The 25,254-nt window shown below is 54.5% G+C and overlaps 6 protein-coding genes across 6 annotated transcripts; 4 read left to right on the top strand and 2 right to left on the bottom strand.

Moving 5' to 3' along the window:
- Nucleotides 1–752: 752 nt before the first annotated feature.
- Nucleotides 753–3,531, bottom strand: SPBR_00178 (uncharacterized protein; the record flags this gene model as incomplete). The annotated part of the gene is made up of 2 exons (XM_040758498.1): nucleotides 753–3,410; nucleotides 3,457–3,531. 2 exons carry the CDS (start codon nucleotides 3,529–3,531, stop codon nucleotides 753–755), a joined length of 2,733 nt encoding a protein of 910 aa, XP_040618582.1.
- A 6,762-nt stretch (nucleotides 3,532–10,293) lies between these two features.
- Nucleotides 10,294–12,011, top strand: SPBR_00455 (uncharacterized protein; the record flags this gene model as incomplete). Its single annotated transcript, XM_040758774.1, has 3 exons — nucleotides 10,294–10,696; nucleotides 10,783–11,267; nucleotides 11,520–12,011. The coding sequence occupies 3 exons, from the start codon at nucleotides 10,294–10,296 to the stop codon at nucleotides 12,009–12,011; spliced, it is 1,380 nt and encodes a 459-aa protein (XP_040618581.1).
- Nucleotides 12,012–15,021: 3,010 nt separating this feature from the next.
- Nucleotides 15,022–16,179, top strand: SPBR_00742 (uncharacterized protein; the record flags this gene model as incomplete). The annotated part of the gene is made up of 1 exon (XM_040759061.1): nucleotides 15,022–16,179. One exon carries the CDS (start codon nucleotides 15,022–15,024, stop codon nucleotides 16,177–16,179), a length of 1,158 nt encoding a protein of 385 aa, XP_040618580.1.
- Nucleotides 16,180–18,471: 2,292 nt separating this feature from the next.
- Nucleotides 18,472–20,228, top strand: SPBR_00441 (uncharacterized protein; the record flags this gene model as incomplete). The annotated part of the gene is made up of 4 exons (XM_040758760.1): nucleotides 18,472–18,673; nucleotides 19,135–19,236; nucleotides 19,327–19,489; nucleotides 19,553–20,228. 4 exons carry the CDS (start codon nucleotides 18,472–18,474, stop codon nucleotides 20,226–20,228), a joined length of 1,143 nt encoding a protein of 380 aa, XP_040618579.1.
- A 1,311-nt stretch (nucleotides 20,229–21,539) lies between these two features.
- SPBR_01063 (uncharacterized protein) lies at nucleotides 21,540–22,079 on the top strand (the record flags this gene model as incomplete). The annotated part of the gene is made up of 1 exon (XM_040759382.1): nucleotides 21,540–22,079. The coding sequence occupies one exon, from the start codon at nucleotides 21,540–21,542 to the stop codon at nucleotides 22,077–22,079; it is 540 nt and encodes a 179-aa protein (XP_040618578.1).
- A 293-nt stretch (nucleotides 22,080–22,372) lies between these two features.
- Nucleotides 22,373–24,593, bottom strand: SPBR_00292 (major facilitator superfamily transporter; the record flags this gene model as incomplete). The annotated part of the gene is made up of 2 exons (XM_040758611.1): nucleotides 22,373–24,107; nucleotides 24,187–24,593. 2 exons carry the CDS (start codon nucleotides 24,591–24,593, stop codon nucleotides 22,373–22,375), a joined length of 2,142 nt encoding a protein of 713 aa, XP_040618577.1.
- Nucleotides 24,594–25,254: the final 661 nt, after the last annotated feature.

The following is a 25,254-nucleotide window of genomic DNA, read 5'->3' as shown; positions in this document are numbered from 1 at the left end:
TTTCTGGTGTCTGTTTTTCTCCGTGTTTCTCTCTCTTGTCATGTACTTCCTTGCATTGCGTAGCTCATCATTTATTATACCCTGTGGATTGGGGCCTTCTGACCTATTTTTGTCCTCAGCGTTGTGTTCTGTTTTCTCATTTGCCACCACTCCTTTGCTTTCGTCGACCGGACACGACGTGGCTCACCTGCATTATTAGGCCTTGAGCCATGGATATGTGGCGTGGACGAAAACGCCCATACGTGTTGCTTTGTGGACGCACCGCGTTGCAATCCCGTCACCAAACGATCTTGAACGTGACATGGCACGAGTCAAAAAGGCAAGTCAAAAATCAAAATCAGATTACTCCGGGCCTAGATGCCATGTGTATGTCTCCCCACATCTGTGTGTGACGGTCATTTCCCGTATCCGTCCATAATGCCAGTCATTCTTGACTGCCCCGGTGTCCGTTTCACAAAGCTTGACCGAGCTTCCAAACCGAATTCATAAAATCACAAATAGTATACACAAAGCAGCGGGCAGGATGGCAACATGAGACAAGGCTGACGTTGACCGGCACTTGCACGGAGCTCTTAACATCACGCATACGCACGATGCTCAGCCCTGTTGAGTCTCAAGCAGCCATCGCCGTGCTAAGAAGCACCAACAAGGCGAAAGCCTCAAGCCTCAAGCCTTCAAAAAACAATCTCAAAATATCGTATCAAAACAAGGCCTCGTCTCTCCAAACATACTCCCTTCGGTGTTTCGGCCGCTCACTTCCGCAACTTCGGCCGCGCGAGGCTGTTCAACCGGCTCATGCTGAGGATGGGGCGCTTCTTGACCGAAGCCGATGCAGGTGTCTGCGTCTTGCCAGCGATTGGCGTCTTGCTGGTACCGGCTGCGGCATCAAAGGTAACAGTCTTGTGCGGCGTCATCTTCTGCTGAGTCGGCTTCTGGGGAGACGCCTTGTGGGGAGACATCTTGTGTGGCGAGCTCCGCATACCGGCAATGACGCGGCCACTTGGTGTTGGAGGAACAGTCTTGCCAGCCAAGCGAGGAGCGAGAAGAGCCTCGCCTTCGGGAACGGGGGCGTTCTTCCGCTTCTTGGCGGCACGCTGCGCCGCCTCCTCCTCGGCCTCCTCGGCCTCGCTCACACGATGACGCTTCTTGTTGGTGATGCCGTGAGGGATGATGCTGACAGCGACGGGACGGGTGTTCTCTTTGTTGGTGCCTTCTGTAGCTACCAGAGCAGTGAACATGTCACCAACTTGGCTAGCGCCCGGGAAGCTACCCGGAATCTTCGGGAGCACGGACGTCGAGTGTCGGACTTGGCGCACGCTGGCCTGGCCAGGCGAGGAGCCGAAGCCAGCGGGTGATGTGGGACCAAAGTTGATCGTCTTATCGCTACGGAACGTAAAGGTGCCAGGAACCGAAGAATGTGGTGCTACCGGAGGGGCCAGAGCCGTCGGCGGCGAGAGTACCTTTTCCTGGCCAGGTGAGGCAGCCGCCGCCTCACCAAGGAGCTCATGACCGGAGAGGTCAGGGTAGTATACGGTGGTGCCAAAGCGGCGACGCATACTGGGCGACTCCGCGGCGGGCTCATCCTTGCCATCGATCTGCATTTCCGAGCCATGTGCTCCGCCAGTATACGACTTCAAGGCAGAGCGAGGAATGCTGGATCGGAAGAGAGACGGCGACATCTCCGACATGACAGCACGCTGCGTGCCGGGAGTAAAGGCGACGTGCTTTACGAGCTTCCGACGCGGTGTGGTCATGGGGACGCGCGCCGGCACAACACGATCAGTGAGCCGAGCGGGGGCTGGCGTCTTTGAGAACGCCGTGGCAGTCGGGCCAAAAGATGTGGAGACGGGGGGCACGCTCCGTGTAACGCCTGTGTTTGCCTGCGACGGGACCTTCACAGCAGAGGACGTTGCAGCGGCCGACTTCTTCAGGTGGCCGGCAGCACGGAACATGGGGCCCTTTGGCTTGCTCGCGGTAGTCTTGCCAGCCTGGGCAGCAGTAGGAGTCGAGGCTGCAGGCGGGGTGCGCACAGACGACTGTAGGCTGCTAGTCGTGGCAGATTTCTTCAGGGCCGAAAACAGCTGCAGAGGCGTTTTGCTAGGCGCTTTGCTAGGCGTCTTGCTGGGCGTCTTGGGCTGAACGTCGCCATTCGTGTTCGCGGTTGCGGTTGCGGTTGCGGTTGCGGTTGCGCTCGTCCCCATGTTCGTGCTCGCACCCAGAGACGTACCACTTGCGAGTGAGAAACTCTTAGTGGGCGTAAGGAGAGAGGCAGTCGTGTGCGAGCGGCTGATGCTGGACACGCTGCTGGCCAATGCAGCCGCAGGCCGCGGAAGAGAACTGCCGTCACGCGACATAGGGCGGCTGCTTGACGCGTCGTCGCCGATGTTTTGTTTGATGCGCTTGGTAGCAGACAGGGGCTGCTGTGGACTGTCATTCGGCAACGGGAACAAGAGGTTGCCCTTGCGGGCAGACTGGGGCGGTTTGCTGTCTATGCCGCCGTGGCTCTGGTTGTTATCAAACAGCGGGTTGTAGGCCTTCTTGGTCGACATGGACACGCTGCCCCCGACGGGAGTGGGTGCGGCATGCGATCTTGTCGTCTTGGGGTGAGGCGTCTCGTCCAAGTTGGCCTTGGATTGGGTCCGCTTAAGACCACGCGCTTGGCTAGAGATGGCTGGGGTAGCGGCCGTGGCCGTCGCACTTGGCGTCGACTTGGCAGGAGTATAGCGCGAAGCGCGGAAAGCAGACGGGTGGTTGGCGATGGAGTCCATCTTGCTAAACTCGGCTGTGTGAGCAGCACTGTAGCGTCCAGCACGGCTCTTGGGTTTGGCAATCTTCCGGCCACTGGCGGCATCTTCTTCCTCGCGGGCCTTCTCCTGCTCCCGCTCCACCTCGAGATCCGCACGGATTTTTTGTGCCTCCTCGCGCAGCTCCTCCATCATGCGCCGTGCCTCGTCGCTGAGACCCAGGTCGGGCGTGCCGGTCACTTTCTTGGGGCTGGCAGCGGAAGCAGCATCTGTGGCCGTCGCATCCGCCGGTTGCTTGCCCTTGAGTCGCGAAAAACGGAACGTGAAGGGGGAAATGGCCGACAGTGGCGACCGCTTCTTTGAGGGCGTCTCGTTGTCTTCGGGAGACACGGCCTTCAGAGTCGCCGATGCGGCGATCTTGTTGGTCTTGGCCGTCGTGGGGCTCTCTTGTCTCGCGTCGCCGATGTCGGTGAAGCCTAGACGCAGAGCAGATGACGGCGGTGCCATGGCACCATTGGCCTTGCCCGGACGCATCTCAGACTTTGACGGCTTCGCAGGTGACGAGTGTGCAGGTGTCTGCGGCTGCTGCGCCGTCGGCGAGGAGAGCTGCTCTTCAATCTGTTCGGCCAGGGAGTCGAGTCCTGGCGTAGCGGCGACTCCGGTGGGCTATTTGCACTAAAGTTAGTGACAAGGGCATAGACAGAAAGCGCACGGTGTGCGGAGAGACGGTTCGCACCTTGGAGTTGCTGGCCAGCCGAGCCGAGCGGCGTCGTGTCAACGGCGCCATTGTTGAAGAAGTTAGATATTCGGTGTGTGCGAGTAGGGGTCTGGGTGTGAACCGGACGTCGTTTGGCACTTGGACGATGGCAAGAAACGTTGAAATAACCGAAGGCGTCGTAGAGTGAGAGAGAGATGGGGGGAAGAGAAATACGCCTGAGTAGTCAACTCGGTTGATAGTAAACAAACCCTGGCAATAGGCAACGGAAATACCACCCAACGCCGGTCGACCTGGCGGATGGCGATGATGTCAACGTGGTGGGGGAAGGTAATGGAGCATAGAGGCATGCAGTGGCAGTGGTTCACTGCTGTTGATGGCTCGTGGCAAGTTTGGCGTCGAGCTGACGTCGATGGTATCGTAGATCACGCGTCGTTGGTGGCTCTCATTCCTTGTCCAGGGCAGGGAAAAGACGAGAATACAGAATACACGTAGATGGTGGAAAGAGGAACGCGAGAAAGAAGGAAAAAAAAAGAGGAGCCTGCCAAAGCGATGGTGTCCAAGCTAGGGAGCAACGGCGTTGAGGGTGATACAGTAACGAGAAGAGAAGAAAGCGTCGTGCGTTGCGTAGTGTTTTGGTGAGAAGAGCAGCGGCGCGTGTGTTTGGCTAGAATGACGGGGTTTGTTTACTTTCAGGTGGCCCAAGCTCCTTCCCGCGAGCACCAGCAACAAGCCGTCGAGGACCCACACTTGTATATCACGTGACTAGATTTACGCCGGCTGACCACCGGGACATCAAGGCGTAGAGTCTGTGTGTCTTTGCGCATATGAACTTGTCTGCTTCGTTCATCTGCAAGGGCCACGGCATTTCAGAGTGAAGGGGCATTCCTGCCGTACCTCTACGACGACTATTTCGCCGTGGAGAACAATGCCCCGCAAGCCAAGACTGGAAGATGACTCTGCGATAAGGATGACTTGGATTTGCAGTGTCATTTTGATGTTTGATGGTATGGGATCTCTATTTCCTCGGATCTCCGTCGATGTCTCCGCCGGTTGATCCCTTCCGGAGTCAACGGGATCTGGTTCTATTGTCTCTTGTAGACTCGGCAGCATAAATGACGCGCTGACTTGACTGAGGCAAACAAAAGGAGTCAAGCTCGTATCGTATGTCTCAGTTCAAGGCTTCGTTTTTCGTACTCACGCATGGAGTATTATTGCCTCACATGGTTCTTCCGTGTTGATCCTGTTGGTCCGGCATTTTCGATTCACAACATCCCACCCGTCTCCATACAGGTGTCCGTACGATGGTGCTCAGACTACAACACAGCCGACTCCGGGATCACCGACGCGCATCAGGAGAGTGCCGGATCCACGGGCACGGGCCAAAGGGCGATCGCAGGGCGGCATCGTCAGCGCCAGCGAGGGAGCGGAGCGGTCGTGAGTGGACTTCCATCGCTTTCCCTTCTCAACGTATTTCAAGACGATCAAGCCAATGACATTGTCGAGTTGCCTGTGCATTAGGACTCTTGGCACCGTCTGCCCCCATCGGACAAGACAAGACAGGTAATAGGTGCCCTGGCATCCATTTCATGTATGTTGCCTTATCTACGTCGTAATGAGGATGGGCGAGAAGAGGCCATTCTCTCTCCAGACGAGCCACTCCATGGTGTATGCTTGCCGGCTAGCTGAGTCGACTGCAATTCCGGCGAGCCCGTCACGGGCGTCTACTGTGAATCGACAACACTGGTCTCAATGGTGGGTGGCTCGTGCGCTGTGGCGACGTCGGGAAACAGCTGGCTGCTGCTCTGTTTCTGAGTAAGAACAGTCATGCAAGGGTGGACCAGACGTGTTCTGGGCGAGGACAGCTGGACGACTGGTTCCTGCAGCTTGTGATAAAGGAGAAGAGAGCACGAGGAGGCCAAAAGCATCAATGGAAATATGAGAAATGACCATGCACCTATGCATATTCATTCGCGCCTTCCTCGAGTTTTCCTTGCCTGGCCGGGTCCTTCAACGAACGTCGTACTCTGTATCTTACGCATGCTGCAGCTCGAGGCAACAGCTCCTCCTCGTCCATTGCCCCTTGCAAGCCAGTGAACTTTTGTTTTCTCAACCGGTCCCCTGTCGAGTCCCCACCTTTTCCGAGCAGATCGCCCACAGCGGACGAAACGAGGCATAAAAGTTTCTCGCGCTAGAATCCTTCTAGAAGGTCTCCAAGTGTGTGTCGCGCCATTTCTGTGCCTTGCCAGGTGTGTGTGGATGGGGGATTTCATTGGCTCTTCTTATGGCCGCCCTGGTATTTTGTATTTCGCAGGGAAGGGAGGATGGGGGTCACTAGCCAGTGGAGTGAAGAGGGATGAGAGAGTGGGAGAGTGGGATGCATCGATGCTTCATGGCCGACTGGAGCTTTGCTGCTTCCAAACATTGTCAAACGCTGCGAGACGAGCTGTGAGAATGACGAGAGAGCTAACAAGAAGGAGAGCCGGCAACGAAGTCGAGTCGCATCCGTAGGACGGGACTAAGAGGGCCCGTATTATCCGTCGCGGCCTGAGGTTTGCCAGGGAGAAAATGAAAAATAAAAACAAAATAACGAAACAAGCCGTGTCTCGCAGGCTACTGAACAGACTTGCTGGCAGCAAAGGGCAATGTAAGTGTCGAGTGACGGGCGCGACCAGCAGACTCAGTCGAGGTACCTTGTCGTACCACCCGTTTTGCTGGCAGTATCAGGTCACTCTGGGTGCTGCCGGCGGGCTCCGCTGTCTGTTGCTCCTGAACTACTGGGCTGCGGCTGGTCGTCTGCGCGGGCTGCCGGGGGTCTATCGCTGCGCGGAAATGCCAAGTGCCAAAGTGCCAAGACACCTTCTCGCCTCGTCCCCCCTGTCCCCCCCTTTCCCATTTCTCCCCTCCCCTCCCTCACCAAATCCGCTCAGGTGACGTGAAAAAATAGTAAATCTGCAGGAAAAAGGTAAATCGTGCAACAGAAAGTAAAAGGCTGGAGACTCGAGTCCATGTCTCGTCGTGCAAGGCAATGATTGGTCCTTGCATATGCTCATTCGAGAGTTTGTTTTGTTTCTCCGTTGAGTTTTTGCAACCACACACTACGAATTACCGTGTCGAACAGGTCGTCCCAACGTTGCCCTTCCGAGAGTGAGAACAACCAGACAAAGTGAGGTGACAGGCCACAGCTAATGTACTCCGGAGATGCTCTAGGGGCAAAGCGCAAGTTAGAATGGGTGCTCTGTAAGATAGACATGCCACCACAAAAGCACAAAAAGAGAGCTGCCGGCGTCCCCGATGTCGCAATGAGCGAGTACAACAACACAGCTCTCTCTCTTATGGAGTAATGGGCGACAGCGCATTGCAGCACATCGCATATTCTCGCATTGCCCATCCTCCATGGGGAGCCAATGCAAGCCAAAGGAGAATTGGCAACGTGATGTCCTCCCCTCGTCCCACTCTTCTCCTGCTCTCTCCTCTCTTCTCCGTTGGGCGTTTGTTCTCTTGTCCTCGTGGCCTCTGTAGGTGACGGATCTTCAGGACGAAAAGCAAAGTGCGGTGCAGCACCGAGACCCCGGGGCCCAGTGACTGCGGGACGCAGACAGCCAGTGGGAAATTTAATTGAACCCGATTTCGGCAAGGTCAGAAGTCGGTCAGGTCAGCCCCCGTGCCACACTCTCCACTAACACTGGAAAGAGAATATTTTAAAAAGAAAGGGAGAACAGTGAGAAAAGTCGATGGAATTTGACTAGGAATATTGGGGGCATGGGGTCAGAGCAGATTCTTTGTGGCCAGGCATGCTGACAATGAACAAAGAGGGGAAAGGGCAAATTGGCCAGCCGCACATGTTGGCGGCATTGGGCATGGAGGCGGCCATCATTTTCAAGTCATGCGTATCTTTTCCGGGATTTGTTAACAGAGAGCCCGTCTACTTAGCCGTAGTAAGCGAAGACAAGAAGGGACAAAATGCGAGATACCACAAGTTGAGAAGAAAACAAAAATATAAAGGACATACTTCATACGATTGGTTTTCAGAATATGTTTTCAAACTTGTTTTCATTATTGTCTTTCACAGTTCAGATTTTATGCCTGCTCTGTACGGAGTATCTTATGCTCCCACTTTTCGCGAGTTAGCTGCAGTGGAAAATAATTGACTGTCCAACCAGGCCACCCGCAGTCACCATACAACCACTGAAGCGCGCGGGACAGTCTCAAGTAGTTGTCGGTTGGCGACAGGTGGTGGTTGGTTAGTCCCTGAACAACTGAGAGCGCCAGAGCACTAACATGGAAAGGGAACTCCCACCCACCCGCACGCCCCTAAAAGAATGGGATCAGCGTTCTCGTTGACTGGAACATTTTTCTCTCATCTCGCCTTGTTTATGGGGGAGGGGGGATTCACTCGGACGTCAAACGGCGAATACGCATTTTCAAGAAATGGCCCAATGGTCGTGTTAACCTTCAAGGTATCTTAGCCAGGCAGGCAGGATGGCCTGGGCTAGGCAATTGCGACGGGGGGTTTCTTTCGGTACTTTCCCTGTATGGAATGCGTGCGCTGGAGTCTTGACAGAGACAGTGCTCTGCAGGTGGAGCCATGCAAATGGCACGAAAATGAACAAAGCAAAGGGACACAATAAAACTCGGAATGCCAAAACAGAGCGCGACGAGACTGACTGCCAGGGGAGCAGCGACCAACGAAACGAAATGGACCAGGCAAGGATGGAAGGCGCGAGGCGCTGGAGGAGCCTACTGGGAAGGAACCATCGATGGCAGGTGTGGAGAGCGTTCAAAGAGGGGAAGCAAGAAGGGGGCAGAATTAGGAAATGGAAGGGAATGGCGGCGAAGTCGTCGTAGGTGCGTGGGCGTTTAGCCCAGGGCGTTCTTTTCTTTTCTTTTTGTTAAGAAATTGTTTTCACTCCGTGTTGTTTCCCTCGTTCCTCTACCTTATTCGTTTTTCAGCGCAAGCAGACGGAGAACCGTATTTCGAAAGCTCTACTCTGTCTCTATTTCCAGATCGTCCATCCTTCAAAACGGCAACAACGTGCCACCAGCAAGAAACGCCTGGCGTTGGTTGCTCTTTCTTTTAGTTTTTGCCTCCGCCCGCACGCCGCCCTCCGCTCCTTCCCCGGACAGCGACTCTTCTTATTTCTGCCCTTTACCTGACCGGTCCCCCCTTCCCCCCTCCTCTCCCAATTCGCATTACATAAAACCAAACCATTTCGCCCTTTCCTTTACTCACACACAACCTGTCGTCGTCTTTTTTCTTATCTTTCGAAACTCGACAGCAAAAGCACACAATCGCCTTTCTTGCAGCCTTTCGCCGCGACGCTCGCCAGCCCTGTCGCTCTCGCTCTCGCTCTCTCTATTGCCGCTGTTGTCTCGCCCTCTACTACAACGGTGCGGCTCTACCAGCAAATCAGCAAATCCAGTTATCATTACATACCACTTTCCACGCACCCCCCTCCCCTTATCTCTATCTCGAGTCTTGCACCCCCTTTCGCTTGTTCGATTTGTTCCTCGAGTGTTCCTCGAGTGTTCTATTGTTCCTTTTCGCTTACTCTCGTTCCTTTTTCTGTTCGATCCCCCTTTTCCTAGCAGCCGTTTCCAAACGGCCGGGTCGGCCAGGGCCACCTCAATCTTTCCCATCTGCCACCCCCCCTCCCCTACCCGTTGCACATCATCTCTCTCTTGTCGATTGTTGCCAGGCCTCGCTCGGTCTTCTCCGTGTGTAGATTACCCCAGCCAGGCCCCCGTCTTTTATTCCCTTTTTGGGTTGTGGTTCCTGGTGGCTTATTGCGAACGACCGTCAAAAAAAGAAGAGGAAAAGAGTAATCCTCGCCCGGTGCATGGAGATCGCGCCGCCATTTTTATTTCTTTTTTTGCAAGACAGGTACGGCTACGACAACGGCTGCGACTAATTGAATTGCTCCACGGCTTGCGACTAGATCATACAGCACGAATCTTGTTCCGCAAAGCGACTGGAGGGATCAAACAGACATCGTCCCTGCATCTGCAGCCCGTGTTAGTCGTCCGGGACTCGATCAAGACGGCGCACGGAAACAGCTGCGTTCCTGCACACCCCAGTCGCCGCCCCAGCTCGTCAACCGGGGAATAATTAGGGAATATCCCAGATTCAAAAGTGACGCCCAAGTAGAGAACAAAGGCCGCACCAAAGACGGCAAAGCATCGAGCCTCGTATCCCCACGGCTTTGCGACAACACTCGACTCGATTCGCGCACGGCAGCCTTGTTTGCTTTGTTTTACACACCTCTCACCCTCTTTTATTCTTGACACTTTACTCTTGTCTTTATTATTCCTCAAATTTCCCTTCTCTTTCCTGGGCGTTTTGTTTTTGTTTCTTACTCCCTCTCTTCCCTCGCTGCTCTTCCTTTTGCAGACTCCTCTTTCATCCCCCTCTCCTAATATCACGGCAAGACCCACCCCGCAAACTACGCAAACTACGCAAACTACGCAAACTACGTCCCGTGGCGAAAAAAATTATCCAATTCTTTTCCCCCTACCCAGTTTTATTCTCCAGGCTTGGATCTATTCTCTGTGTATTACATTATTGTCGCTCATTCCTGTTACTCAATCGTTTCGGTTTCCTTTCTGGATCTGCTCGCGACACGCTCTCTCTCGTCCACCTTCAGTCGCTTCGACCGGCCACTTCAATCCTCTTAGAGCTTGTCGTCTCGTCGTGGCGGTTTGCTTCGGCTTGTGGCTTACCTCCCATTCGTCCCCTCTCCACTTTCTTCTTCTCAACCCCCCAACACGCTCCGTTCGAGGCGCTTGCCGTCCACCGGCTGAGGCGTCTCGATTCCTGAGGATATGGCAGACACTATGTCCATCGACAACAATGACAACATCAAGCACGACGACTCCGACTCACTAGACTCTGGCGCCGAGGGCGAGCCTTTGTCGGCTGGCGGCGACAACGGCGACAACGGCGCCAACGGCGCCAACGGCGCCAACGGCAACAATGCGCAGGACAGCCAGCCCATCAAGCGCAAGGGCGGCCGCAAGCCCATCTACGCGACGTCCGAGGAGCGCAAGCAGCGCAACCGACAGGCGCAGGCCGCCTTCCGCGAACGCCGCACCGAGTACATCAAACAGCTCGAGGAAACCATTCGCGTCCACGAGCAGAACCTGCACAACCTCCAGACCGCCCACCGCCATGCCGCCGACGAATGTCTGATGCTGCGCTACAAGAACTCGCTGCTTGAGCGCATCCTGCTCGAGAAAGGTAGGTCGCGCCCTGTTCACGTTCACGTTCACGTTCACGTTTGCTCCCTTTGTGCCACGCCGACCCCCTTTCTAACACACCCCTAGGAATTGATGTGCAAGCGGAGCTGCGCGCCAAGACCGGCAGCCCCAACCTGGGCCCTACACACATGCCACAGAATATGGTGCAACCTCCGCCCATGCCACGATCCATCATCAACCGCCACCACGCTCGCCGATCCAATTCCAGCATTGCACCCAAACTCGACGTCACTGGCACGTCCCTGCCAGGAGCGGGCCTGGTCGGCATCAACCCGGGCCACCCAACGCCGACGTCGGTCGTCGCATCGCCAAAGAGTCGGCCCACGCCATCGTCGCACTCTGCGTCACCTGCAGCCTCCACATCTGTCTACGGCCAGTCACCAGCTGCATCCACGTCCGACCCATCCGCTTCGATCCGGTCAGTCATGTCGGCCCCGGCGCCCCCACCACCGCCACCGCCAGCACAGGTACACCAAGCACCACCGGTCCCAGCAGCGGCCGCGATGAAGGCAGCGCAGCTGGGTGGCCCTATCACCGGCATTTCAGGCCCCGTACCACCACGAACGATGCAGCAGCGCCAACGCCAGCACCACGCACAACAGCAGCAGCAGCAGCAGCAACAGCAGCAACAGCAGCAACAGCAGCAGCAACAACAGCAGCCAATACTACAGCACCCGCAGCACCAATTGCCACAACATCAGCAGCTCCCGCAACCGACTCACCCGCAACACCAACATCATCCGCAGCAGCCACCACAGCACCAACAGCAGCACCATCAGCAACAGCATCCACACCACGCACAGCATCCGCAACACACGCAGCACCAGCAGCACCAACAGGCACCTCTGCCGTCACCACAGCCGGCCACGCCACGGTCAGCCAGCGGTGTTGGAGGTGCTCCGTACTACGCGCTGCCCGGGTTCCAGAACCACATCGACCAGCTCGAGCAGGAATACGACGCCGCGGACGACATTATGGAAGACCCGTCCGAGACGCCCGATACCCCCTCGGGCCCCAACCCGTACTCAGCGACCGCCTTCTCGGCAGCGCCGCCACCCCTCAGCCTCGCAAGCCCAGCCACCAGTGTTGCGCCCTCCACGGCCCCTTCCATCAACCTAGGCGCCACCGGTGGCAATGGTGCCGGCGCACCCGGTACGGCTGTGAGCGGTGGCTCGAACGGCTACCCATCAATGACCCAGCTACTCGACCCGGCACTCGACTGGGATCCGTTTGGACTCAGCGCCAGCATGCAGTTTCCGACGCAATTCTCCTTTGACACGAGCAACACCCGATAAAAGACAAAGACAGTTGACGACAGCGAGCGGTAGCGAGCGAAGTGACCCCACATCGATCTTGGCGCAACAGAGCAGCCCCATTTTGCGCTGTTTTCGGCCATTTGATATTATCAGGCGAGCTTCTTTGATACCCGACTAGGCGACTGCGACTGCCCTTTGTGTTTCCATAATAGCTGGGAATACGGTGTGATGCTGTAACTATTATTATTTTGTTCTTAATGTCTACAAAAACATGTTTATTTCAACTTCTGCTACATTTTTTTTTCTTCTCTTTTTGTCTTTACTCTCAGGAGGATAACAGCATTTTTCGGCGACAAATTATACCACACAGGAAAAACACATATATGGACGGGGTGGACTTTTGAATTCACTGCGCTGATTGGAGTTCTAAAACACATCATTTTTCGGGAGGACATCTTTGTTTCTGGTTTTTTGTTTGGGGTTTTTTACAAAAGTTATTTCCATGACTCGTTATCTTTTTTTCTTCCGTTTTCTCTTATTTCTGGTGTCTCGTGTTTTGGTTGCATGGTTTGCGTCTTCTTTTATGATCTTGACATTGTTTTGCGGCGAAAATGAAAAGGATTTGACAGCCCGCTTTCTGGATATGGCAAATGAATGATGTTTGTTTCTAGCCTTTTGTCTGGTCTTTCTGGTTCGGCATTGCGACGCGTGTTTATTGCGACCAGAGAGCAAAACAAGAGGCAGTTCCTCCAGAAATATATACTATATACTATCATAGAACAGATTATGAGTGGTACATTTATCAGCGGGCGGGATGCACAGGTGTCAATATTGGTTGAGGTGAACGTCGAACTTGCCTACTGATGACCGTCCAAGCTGTCGTGTCCCATGAAAGCGGTCAAAAGACACAACTCACAAGGGCCATGCCAGGCACGCCCAGGGACAGCCAGGCGACGAGATGGGGTTGCCAGCGGCTCCTGAGACGTCTTACGTTTCACACTAGATAAGGAAAGTGGTCACGTTGCCAATTTCTGTTTTCTGTCACTCGACTCGCATACGTCGGGCATCGAACCTCAAGCTTGGTCTCCTAGCCGCCTCCATCATCCATCCCCCGCATCCGAACCACCAATTATGTAACAGCGCAAGGGTGGTGTGGGCGAAGAGCCAACGTGGACCAAGCGGATGGGAGTGCGTAGCTACGGGTAGATGTGAGTCCCATCGAACACCTTTGGGTTTCGATGCGGTCGGGTGTAGACAGGAGTGCAAGAAGGCACAAAAATCGACGCTATTACGTACAATACCTTGTGCCCCCAAGACCATGAGGCTGAACCCAAAGTATTTGCGGCGTGCACTCGTCGTGTTAGCCGCCTTAAGGGCGATATTTCAAATTTGAATAGATACAATTCTATCAAAAACCATCGTCTTTTTACTAATTGAATCCATGTGTTTTGTAAGGTTGCTTTTTGGACGTTGTCAAGGTTCGTCATAAATTCCATACACACCCTTCGCGGCTAGGTTGCACGAAAGGACTCGAAATTGGCTGGCAGAGGGACGGACAATGGTCCCGTAAGGAATAATAGAAACTCTTTGTGTAAGTGAATATTTTGTGTTACATGGTGCTCGGTCTCGCAAAAACGCATACACAGCTAAGAAAAAAACAATGAAAACCAACGCAGTGGATAACATCCCGAGTCGTACAAAGAGAGCCAGGGACGCAGGGCTGCAAGGCTGGGCGTGGGCTCCGCGGAGCCTTGCTATTCATTCACTTTTGTTGCGAAGCAGCCTTATAAAAATTGGAATGCATTTCATAGGCTTCTGTGCTGGTATGAGCTGTATATTATTTATGCTTGTACATCTTTGCCTGATTTTGGCAATCACATCGGCGCTTTATCGATGCGGAACGTACACAAATCAGTTGGTCCTCGTTTGCCACGCCCCGTCGCCAGTAGGTCGGTGGTATACAGTGAACAGAATATAATAAAGAGTATATAGAAGTCTTTGTCAAATCGAGGCTCAGGTTGAGACTACCTGTTTGTGTTGCGAGTCTCAGGTGCCAGGTAACACAAACCGAATTTTGTGGGACCGAGGCTATCAACATCACCACTTTGTTCACCCATGCTTTCAGAGGCACTCGACCAAGACCTGCGTCATGGATTTTGTGCATTCACTCTATATTTTTAAATACACATATTAAGCGGAATGGCAATAAAAATACACTTTGTAGCCTGCTAGATGTCCGCTTCGGTTTGGTGATTTCGTAGATATTTGGGTTTCTAGATCCCGGCATCACCTGAGTATCAACATCCGGGTGTATCACCTTGTCACTATCCGTGACTCACCACCTTTGCGTGCTCCATTCGTCTATCGTTGTCATGTTTCATACAGGCAAAGAAACGTATGCTTTTCTCAGATAGACGGCGTATTGAGATGTCGTCTTCTTTTGATCCTTGTGCACCGCGCGATCCTTCACCTTCACACGATGCCCTCATGATATTCAACTACCTGCCTCATGTACTTTGATATTTGTTATTATTCACTTTCAGGTCAGTTCAACACAATCTTCCGCTTTACCACGAGGCTGCATCTACAACTCACGTCGTACCAACTGTATTTTTGGAACCTCAATGGATCACGGCTTGCCATACGATACTCGACGACAACCATCGCACCTTCCGCACCTGGTGAATCGTCCCTTCCCTTTTCAGAATACCTTCAAGTGACAACGTTTATTCACCGCATTCGAAGGTATCTGCAAGCCCTCCCGGATATCTATATATAACTGGCCATGCCCACTCCGACGCAAATTCTTGTTTTGTTTTTTCTCTCCCTGTCACCAACATCGTCTTTTGCGAACTGTGCTTGCTTGTCCTTCAAGACCAGGCTCACGAAGCAAAACAAGACTCCGACAACTTCAAATTTCGTCTTCCAAGGAGGTCAGTTCTGTCTCCTCGCCCAGCTGCTTCACAACACAGCCGCCATCTCCTTCTTCTTCCTCTTTGTCTCTACGGCATGCTAACATATGCATCCAGAACTGATATCAGCGAGAAGCATGTTCTCTGATCAAGCAGCCGCCGCTCCGTCGGAGAAGGTGAATAGCCAGAAGGAAAACATCGGCATCTTGAGCTCAAACAATTGGAGCGCGGCCAATACCAGCGTGATGTCGAAAATCCTTGCTCCTGGACAAAACAACACTGCTGGTGACATCCAACCCGCTGCTCTGATGGACATCACAAACACTGCATCTGATCAACAGCCCGTCAGTCAAACCAACTGGAGCATGGACGTCCATGACGACTTGGACAATGAAGGTGCTTTTATGCACATGTGTGAGGAGGAGCTGACCGGAGCCTCCGACCTGGAAAATCTTCGTGGCGCTCGCAACCGCCTCTGGGGTGCTGAGATCGACCAGCGTTTCGACAGCGCGGTGTTTGGTCACGTCGAGGGTGTCCATCTCCAGGTGCCCATGCCTGTCACAGCCATTGTCGCCAAACACAAATCCACCGCTGCGAACATCGCCGCGTCCGCACGGGCCGCCACCCATGCAAACACGGTCACAGACGTCGCTTGCAACATGGCCCGCCGAGTCACTACCTCGACCCACCTGGCCAACGCTGACGTCCTCGCTCGCTTCATCCACGGGAGCACGCGCGCACCTGGCCAGCTCTATTCGTGGGTCACCTCGGGCTTTTCTTCGCCGGGCGTCAGCTCCGGCTCGGACAACGCCAATACCGCGTCCTACTTTAGCATCCACGACCAGAGCGTTTTCCGACCCTCCGTCTGCGGCACGCCGCTCAGCACGCTGCCCACCCAGATGGGAACCCCGCTTACTTCGCTGTCGCCAGCCCTCTACAGCACGCCGCCCACGAGCTATAACAGCTCGCCCAATGCGTCTTCTACCAACGTGGCGTCGACCGAGCATGGAACAATGGACCCTGGTGACTACCAGACTATGACTGGGGGTACTCTGTTTGAGCGTGGTCCTGACGGTGTCGTCGTGTCGGTTGCACCTTTCAGCGTGGACGCTGCAGGTCGTGAGAATGGGCAAGTTGCTCGCATTCAGGACAATGACGAGGACGGCTACGAAATGGTCTTTGTTATGGACGGAGAGGCCACGCCCTCCCAGAATCCTCGCGGCCAGGATCAGGATGTCATGGACGGAACTTTCTGCGTTCTTGATGCAGTTCCCTCGATCAACACCGGCCCCTGATCCTGCTCTCCATACGAAAAGCTTTGGTATGGAAGCCGCAGAAACGAGGACCCTACATCGTCTTGGCAAACAGCGGGCATCTTGCACAACAAAACCTCATGTATAACGAGAAAAGGCGCAGGAAACTTTAGCCATGTATACGGGAAAGGGAAAGAACAAACGCGGGATCTTCAATGGTCTTGTGTTTTACCTGGACGTTGAAGGAAATGTGGCGTAGACGTGAACGGACTCTGGCCTGTGGTGTTCCGGTTTTATTGATACCCTGGGATGTGCATTTCTACATGTGTTTACTTTTAATTTCTGCTAGCCTTTTCATATTCTTTCAAACAACTCTCTCTCCATCTCTCACACAAATTGAATTTCTCGTAACAGTTTAAGTGATATGTTTATTGTACGCAGTCAAGGATTCATGACAGTGATGCAAGTACCAAGTTTACATTCTTTTCACCAAGGATGGAAGGCCTCATAAATGTGTCATGAAAAATGTACATGGGATCTGATGTAGACCCCGTAATGGTCAGTAGCTGTGCATGTAACAAGAGGCAATTTGATATGTTGACCTGAAAGGACCTGCATACCAAGCTTGAGACTGTGTCACTCAACGATTCTTGTGTGTTATTGTGCCTGCATGAAATGATTCAGGACAGTCTAGAAATGGCACAGGCAAGCATCCGTATACACCCACGAAAGAAGCAAACTACCAGAGGCATCAAACTCGGGCCCAGGAGACTCGTAACGTTTGGTTGTGTCAGCCGAGCTACACCGATGCATGCTGAGATCGAATGATGCCACCAAATCAAGTACAATATAAGTTTATAATTGAACCGACCTGATAAACGTCTCGTCTATTTCGCACTTGAAGCAAATATACATGTACATATGTATATATGTGTGTGTGTGTGCATTTACCAAAGAGAAAATGTGTTTTGCTGTTGTTCAATGCTCAAACATAACCACGTAACGTTCTGTTCACGTGATTTACAGTGCTAATTACAGTGCATAACATATCCAGCACTGCGTCTTTTGAAGCCCTAACTGCGGACTAAGCATACGGGCTAGGGAGAGCCCACACACAAAATATCTTGTGGGGTAATTGCTTTTTTGCTGTCGGAATTGGGATAGCTCCGGCTGCATGGGGGAAGCTCGACCCGCGGCTTGAAGGATGACGAGCAGCAAGTATCACAGAACAAGGCAGTCGCGGCTACGTACGACAGGGGCCTGCTTGCTCCATTGAGATTGGCAAAGACGACTTTGGAGACGATCGTTCTTTCCACACGTTGTGCTTTCCTTTGTTCTGGTGATATTGGCCGAAGGAATACATTGGGAAGGACCGCACTGTCCGTGTGTCGTAGTAAATGCTTCGCTCCAAAAAGGAAAGCACACTTTATTAGAGACCAGTAGTACAGGAATGGGCTCAATTCCTTTGCTCGTCGCAAGGACGGACTTTACGGTCGAGGAAACGGACCGGCACCCGCGTCTCTGATTATCGAGTCAGCGGAGACCCAAGCAAAAGACGAGCCTCGTTTTGGCAACATGCAATGGGGTTCGAGTCGCACGTTCTTTCCTTCCGCAGTTGGCTCCGCACCTGCCCCATTTCTCAACATCGTGGCTGGCCGCTTGCAGAAGGTACGGAGGGAGTACTTGCCTTGGTATCTCGACATGTAATTTTCCGCCATAGTCACGCAAAGTGGGTACATCCAGACGGACCTGTGGCTTGTTTCTCGTCTGAAAAACAGTTCCTTCTCCAATGGGCGGGTTTTCACCTTTTTTTCTTGCTCCTGCTATTTTTTTGCTAGTCGCTTCCCGCTGTACCATTTCCCCAATTCTTTTTGCGCAAACTTTAATTGGTTTATTGCGTTTTGTTAGATCCATTTCCCACTTGCCTACCTTTTTTCTCATACTCGCTTTTTTCTTCCTCCTTCCCTCTCGCTCTCTTCCCCTTCTTTTCTTCCCTCCCCCCTCCTGTCCGAAGCCTCTTCTCGCCTCTTCGCATCGACGAAACCAACGTCTCTCACTCCGAACCACCAAACCCATTGTTGCGATTTCGATTTCGCCTTTTTTGAAAGGCGAACCAGGCCAAGGCGACAACAATGTCTGTCGCCTCGAAGGTGCGTTGCTTTTTTTTTTTTTTTTTTTTTTTGTGAAGCCAGTGTCGTATCTCGCCGCCGTATCTTCGCGTCTATCACCGCCCATGCAATCCGACCAGTGGACTCCTTTGGCCCTCGGCTCGACTTGCACAACCGATGGCCCTTCGCCTGGGTCGCCTTTCTGCGGCCGGAGAACGGCTCGATCATGATACCGACCTTCGGCCACCAGTCTCGCCGGCGTTTGCGCTTCGCCATCTGCCATCGCGACGCTGCCCCGGCCGCCGGCGACTCTGCGCGACATCGCCTACCGACAAGCCGACAACCTGGCATCCGGCCAATGTTACAAGACGCCGCCGTGTCGCCAGCGGCTACAGCTCGTGCTGTGAACGACCGGCGGGGTTTAGAGTGTCGGTTGGCGATGTCGAGTCATCGGAGTTTGCACCACCCAACGATCCTCGACTTCTGACCTCGGCTTCACTTGGACCCTTACCCCGTTGCGCAGGATGCTAACTCGGTTGCTCTCCAGAACCCGTACGACCTCCTCGGTAAGAAATTTTGCTCGCCAATTCTATACAGATACACTCCCGCTCCCTGATCGGGGATGTTCCCGGGCGAGTCCCCTCTCCTACTCGGTGACCTGTTGAGCCACAAAGGGTCGTGCTTCCAGCGTCCTCGAGCAATTTCGACACCGTGGCGCGATTCCACAAACAGCTGGCAACGAGAGGAGGAGCTTGGGCCATCTACCGAACCGGGGGGCGCGGTCCACAACACGCCCATTATCTATGGCACTCGCTCACCGCCATATGACATATGACCCGACAATGACAACAACGAGCAATGCTAACCTAATGTCTTCTTCTTGCTACAGGCAACGAGGATGGTGATGCCGCCGCTGCTGCTCCGGTGAAGACCGCCAAGGCCGACGCTAAGGCCCCGGCCCGTCGTACTGGTGCTTCCGGCAACGAGGCCGGTACGTAGTAGCCCTAACCTGGCTGCTTGTCATATCCTACCGGCAGGTACACGTGCACGTGCTTTGTGCGTTGACTGACATTCTCTGCAGCTTTCCGCGACCGCAACGCTGGTGCTGACCGCAACCGGAACAAGCCCACTGACGAGGCTTCCCGTGGTGGTGCCCGTGGTGGCTCGGCTGCCCGCGTCCGCGGCGGCCGTGGCGGCCGCTTCCCGCGCGACCGTGACGACCGCCACTCCAAGGGTCTGCCTGGGTACGTCAACAATGCACTTGCTGCCTTGTCCATCCCGCATTGCTAATATATGTCGTTTCACAGCGCAACGGAGAAGCACGCCGGCGGTAACACCGAGGGCGAGTCCGAGAAGCGCGACGAGGAGGCCGGCGAGGCCATCGCCAAGTCCGACGAGAAGGCTGCCGCCAACGAGGACGCCGCTCCCGAGGAGGAGGCCGAGCCCGAGGAGAAGCAGCTCTCCTACGACGACTACCTCGCCCAGCAGGCCGAGAAGAAGCTGGCCATTGACGGCCCGCTGGCCGTCCGCCAGGCCAACGAGGGCACCAAGACCAACAAGCAGTGGGCCGCTGCCAAGGCCCTGGTCAAGGACGACGACGAGGATTTCATTGCCGGCGGCGGCGGCAAGACGAAGCGCGAGCGTGAGCGCAAGGTCAAGCAGGTCGTCGAGATCGACCAGCGCTTCGTCGAGCAGCCCGAGCGCACCCGCGGCGGCTTCCGCGGCGGCCGTGGTGGCCGTGGCGGCGACCGTGGCGACCGCAGCGAGCGCCCTGAGCGCGGCGACCGTGCCGAGCGCGGCGACCGTGCCGAGCGTGGCGACCGCCCTGGCCGTGGCGGTCCCCGTGGCGGCCCCCGTGGTGGTGCCCGCGGCCGTGGCGAGCCCCGTGGTGCGCCCCGTGGCGGTGCTCCCCGTGGCGCTCCCCGTGGTGGTGCGAATCTCAACCCCAAGGACGAGAGCGCCTTCCCCAGCCTGGGCAGCTAGGTGCGCTGCACCCCTCTTACCCAGCGCCATATACGGGGACGTGCAGAGGCGGTTGTGTTGTGGAATCCGGAGGGCTCTGGCTTCTCACCCCGGGGGGTGGGTAAAAGCCCATATTTTGAATGACTTTGCTATTTTGAGGTCCCTCTTTCTACGAGGGCCATGTAATAGGCACCTCCCGGTTTCCTTTCACCTCTTTCCTTGTTGGGTCCCCCGTATCGAACGACCTCTTATAACCGAGAGCGCGTTTATTGCTTGCACAACAAAAACCAAACCAAAATATGAGTGAAGAAAACAAAATACGAAACGAAAAAGAGAGAGCAGGGAGGGGACAACAAAAGAAGAAGAAAAGGATTATATATATTTATCTGCCCTTTTTTGTGTTTTCTTTTTATGCAAAGGCGACTAGTCGGATCAATCTCTTTCTTTTTTTATTTCAAATGTACCTAGGAAAAGAAAATGGGAATTATGGATGGAGGATGGGCTCTGTGTATTGTGTTTTTTATCTTTATCTTTTCATTTTCTATGCCGCGTTTTCTTTTTTTCTTTTCCGGTTCCATTGTGAGGAAAGAGGTTCGGTGTAAAGTCGACGGAATATAAGAAAAATGCTCCCCATCCCATCAACAGCGTTATGTCCTATATATCAGGGTTTCTTGCGCTTACATTTTGTGGCTCTTCTTCATTCAACGTCACTTTTATTCCAAGAAACTATACAAACGAATACCAAACAAAAATAGTAGTTCAAAACGAAACAAAATAAATTGAAACAATATCGAGCCAAAATAGATTGTTAAACGGGATTTAAAAAATAATAGTACACTTGTTTTAAAAGAGATAATATGAATAAGAAACCAACAATAATAACAACTTTCCTTTCTTATTTTCATTTTTATTTTTTAAAAAAAACTTCAATTGTTACTCATACCTTTGTTTCATTCGCAAATGGACTTTTTTCATTGGCTTTCTTACCCTTTGTGAACAACATCTTCGCGCATAAGTGCACGACTGTCAATGATTTCACAACAAAGGCACACGACCCGAACAACTGACCTGTACAGCGAGCGTTTATTGTTGCAGATTCAAATACGACCAAGACCCCCAGACAAGTGCCTTTGTTTTGGTTTTGGTTTTATTTCTTCTGTTTTCTTCTGTTAATTTCTCTTCTTTCCGTACCTATTTTTGATTTTTTCTTTTCATTTACTCGGTTTCGCTCTGGGATCCTTGAGCAGCAAATTGATGTGGACGATATTCTCTCAAGAATTCGAATAGAGGCTGACAAGGCTACGGATTTCTCATCTATTTGCTCTTGATAGAATGGGTATCGCCCTCAGCACGGCTAGTCAAGCACTGGCAGCAGCAACAGCGGTGGTGTACATGGCTGCCGGGCGCACGTTGGATGATCCAAGACTGTACAGCTGCCGCCACTTCTTGCGGACTCTGACAACGCCCTTCCACCAACGTCTCTCAGCCATGCTCATGGCACGCAGAAAGTTGGACAAGGCCCTCGCCGTTGTCAATGACAAGACAGAATCTCCCAACGTCACCACCGAAGGCGACTATTTCCCGTCGGCCCATTCTCCGACGGCTGTCCCGCCTGCTCCTCTCATTCCCTTGGACGCTGTCACGCGAGCCTGGGTAGACGAGCGTACTGCCCAGCTGGCCGAGGCGAGAGCGCAACACGTTCTGTCCAGGCCACTTCGGGTGGACGACGCAGTATCATGGATCGAGGGCAGTCAGAGACGACAGCGACCGCTCATGGCTATGCCATCCTATGTATTGGCCACCGAGAAAGAGTATCCACGCAGCGGATTGTGGAATGACGAGGTTGCCTGGAGCGGGACCCAAGGCTTGTGAATACAATGTATGCCATGCACTTTATGGTCATGTCCACGTTCACTCAAAACAAAAGCAACACACTTTGGTGTTGGTTGGGATGAGCCGTGTATCATTCTCCTTATGTACAAACAAATTAGGGTGCAGAGACGGAGGAAAAGTGGACACTGGATAGAAAATAAGAATGCGAACAAGAAAATCAAACAAACGTAAACGCCCCATCGCTTTCATGAAAAATACTATATGCAGGATACGGAAAACAAACGTTTGGCCAACACAGACAACACAGCCAGCAACTATTGTAGAGTGCTGGTCTACCGCTTCCGTTTCTGAAACGTGCGTGCGGCATCAATACCAAGACTCGCAAGCAACAGCAGCGCGTTGAAGACGGCCATCATATAAAAGGGCGCGCCCCGCGACCAGTGGTCGAACAAGTAGCCGCCCAGCTTGGTGAGCAGGAGAATGGCAGCGCCTCCACACCAGGAGTAGACGCCCGCAATGGAGCCCTTGAGCTGGATGCGCGAGGGGACGTCCGCGGTGCCAGGAGGTGGCGTGCTGCTGTTGGAGGCGGTGGTCGCACCGGCGGGTCGCGTCAGTGCGGAAAGGGCGCGCGCGCGACCGTAGCGGCGGACGGACTGTGGCGACGCCATGAGCTCTCGAACCGTATCCCGATCGCTGTCGTCGGCGACATCGCCACCCTCGTCGTTGGCCGAGTCGTTCCCGCCGGCCACGAGCAGGGGTGCAGCTTCGGGCGCGTCGTCCTCGCGGTTGGGAGCGGCATAGTCACTGTACAAAGAACGCTCCTGCTCCTGTTCCTGACTCTCACCATCGAGCACCGGCCGCGAGGCCAACGGTTGCGCGGACAGCACGCCACGGCCGAGCGAGCCGAGACTGCACACAATGGCACCGATCTGGCTGATACCAATGAGCGTGGCCACGACAAATACGGCGGGCGTGCCGCCGCGGCCATCGACGTTGTTCGGTTCCGGGCTCGACAGGAGCGGGAAGGCGATGTAGCCGACCATGCCAAACGTGGTGGCGACAATCAGCGGCACATTGAGGCGGCCCGGCCGGCTGGACAGGTAGCCAAAGAGGGGTGCGCACAGCAGGCCCATGAGCTGGGCCACGCCGGTCAGAATGGCGGCCAGGACGTAAGCGGCGCGGCATTCCTTCTTCAGCTCGGGCGACGGGTCGTTGGGCGAGCCCTGGCAGAAGCCATTGCTGATGAAGAACGCGTTGATGAACAGGGGCATGAACAGCGAGATGGCCACGGTGGACGCGCGTGCCACAAAGCCGCCGAGGTAGCCGAGGGCGATGTTGGCATCCGTACACCCGAGCCCGACCGAGTCGCGCAGCAGGCGCCAGTACGGCACGGCATCGCCAGGCGCGCCTGGCCCTGCTTTTCCTGCCCCCGGGCCTTCGGCGATGACGTCCTCCATGCGCACAATTTCGTCCCGCCGCGCAGCGGCTTCTGGCGACGTCGCATTGGGCCGGCCCAGAAGCATGCGCCAGCCCTTGCCGTCTTCGCCGCGCAGGTGGCGCAGGCCGACAAAGACAAAGCCAGCTACAAGCAGAGCGACGGCGGCCACGACATAAAAGCTGTCGGCCACCGCCTCCGCCATGGTCACGCCGTCCTTGCGGCCAAACTCGGCGGGCAGTGGCAGGAACAGGCTCAGCGCCACAAGAGCGCCGCAGCCGGTGAACAGGCCAACGAAGCCGGCTAGCTTGGACGGCTTTTCAGCGCTGTGGTCCTGGTTTTGGACGGCATCGTCGCCATCTCCGCCCATGGCTGACGCTGCCGACAGCGTGCTGTTGCGGTGGCCCTGGTCGGGCGCGTTCAGACGGGATCGCAACAGGCTTTCGGCAAAGCGTTCCGGGGTGATGGTCAGCTGCGACTCGAAGGAGAGGGTGCTTTCGCGTTGGCTGCGGCGTGCCGTTGCAGCGGAGGCACTGTGCGAGGTATTGGCAGCGTTGCCCGTGGTGCTGTTGTCCGTGGCCGGATCGGAGTCGTCCGTCAGCGAAGGAAGAATGGCTGTGACCATGGTCGTTCTAATTTTTTTTATTAGCACAAGAGCACATGTTAGTGACGATACACGGTGGCAGCAATGGGGAAGATCAGCCAACGTACGACGCTGTAGCACCCATGGCAAAGAGGATGCGGGCCAGCAGCAGCTGCGGGTAGACATTGGTGGCCTGCACCGAGAGCACGAGGGCCAGGGCAATGACCGTGTAGCCGATGACGGCCACGAGGCGGACGCCCAGTCGGTCGGAGACGAGGCCCCAGACGGGGCAGGCCACCAGGGCCACCAGCTCGTCGGCGAAGCCGAGCGTGCCGACAATGTTGCCGACGCCTTCCTTGACGCCGATGCGGTCGGTGATGACAAAGGAAATACTGCTGTTGAGGAAGACGAGGAACGAAATGGAGAAGAGCGAGATGCCCAGCAGGTAGGTTGCGGCCTGCAGTGGCGTCGTCGTGTGCGCAAAGGGTAGACGGCGCATCACAGACCGGGCGAGCTGCGCGATGGAGGGCGCCATGCTGGGGGAGAGATGTGTCTGATGATGGTATTTGCGTTTAATCGTGTCGTTTGTTTCTTTGTTTTCGTCTTTTCTGTCTTTCTTTCTTTTCTTTTCGTCTGCAGTCGTCGGATCGGCCCACGACGCGCTGTCCAATCCCAAACGCAGTACACGATCGTATGACGAACGCACTTTATCGTGTCCCTGCGGCCTGGGCGTCGAACAATCGCATTGTTGAAGATCCGCAGTTCTTCGACTCTGTTGTTTCTCTTTAGGTGGTACGTGACATATGACAAAATAGTTCTTCTCGACTCTTTTGTTTGAGGTACCGACCACTCTCCAGTCGTGCCTTCTGTGCTCGAGTGAGCTCCTTCCCCGGCCGAGACACCAGTTCCTGCCGAAGAGAGCTACGACTGCTTAGTCACTTTTACGTGTTTTGCGTCGGCATTTGGTGCAGTTGGCATGGGCGTGCGGGGGCTGGCGAAGGCCTGTAATTGGGCCCTGTCAGGCCCCGAAAAATAATAAACGTGGCGGGACCTTGTGAGTTTTTCAGAGCGCGCCCAGCGTCCTCAGCTGGTTACCGTAGCTGAGACGCTGGCCGACGTCGGAAAGTGAAAAGAGGGAAAGAGCGATCACACTGCACCAAAACAGGCCCCACCCACTGTGCACAACGCTGTGATGC

The sequence above is a fragment of the Sporothrix brasiliensis genome (assembly GCF_000820605.1).
Source record: "Sporothrix brasiliensis 5110 chromosome Unknown Cont19, whole genome shotgun sequence".
In the NCBI taxonomy this organism is placed as follows: Eukaryota; Fungi; Ascomycota; class Sordariomycetes; order Ophiostomatales; family Ophiostomataceae; genus Sporothrix; species Sporothrix brasiliensis.
Note: the sequence above shows the minus strand (reverse complement) of the source record. Positions and strands in the feature narration are given on the sequence as shown.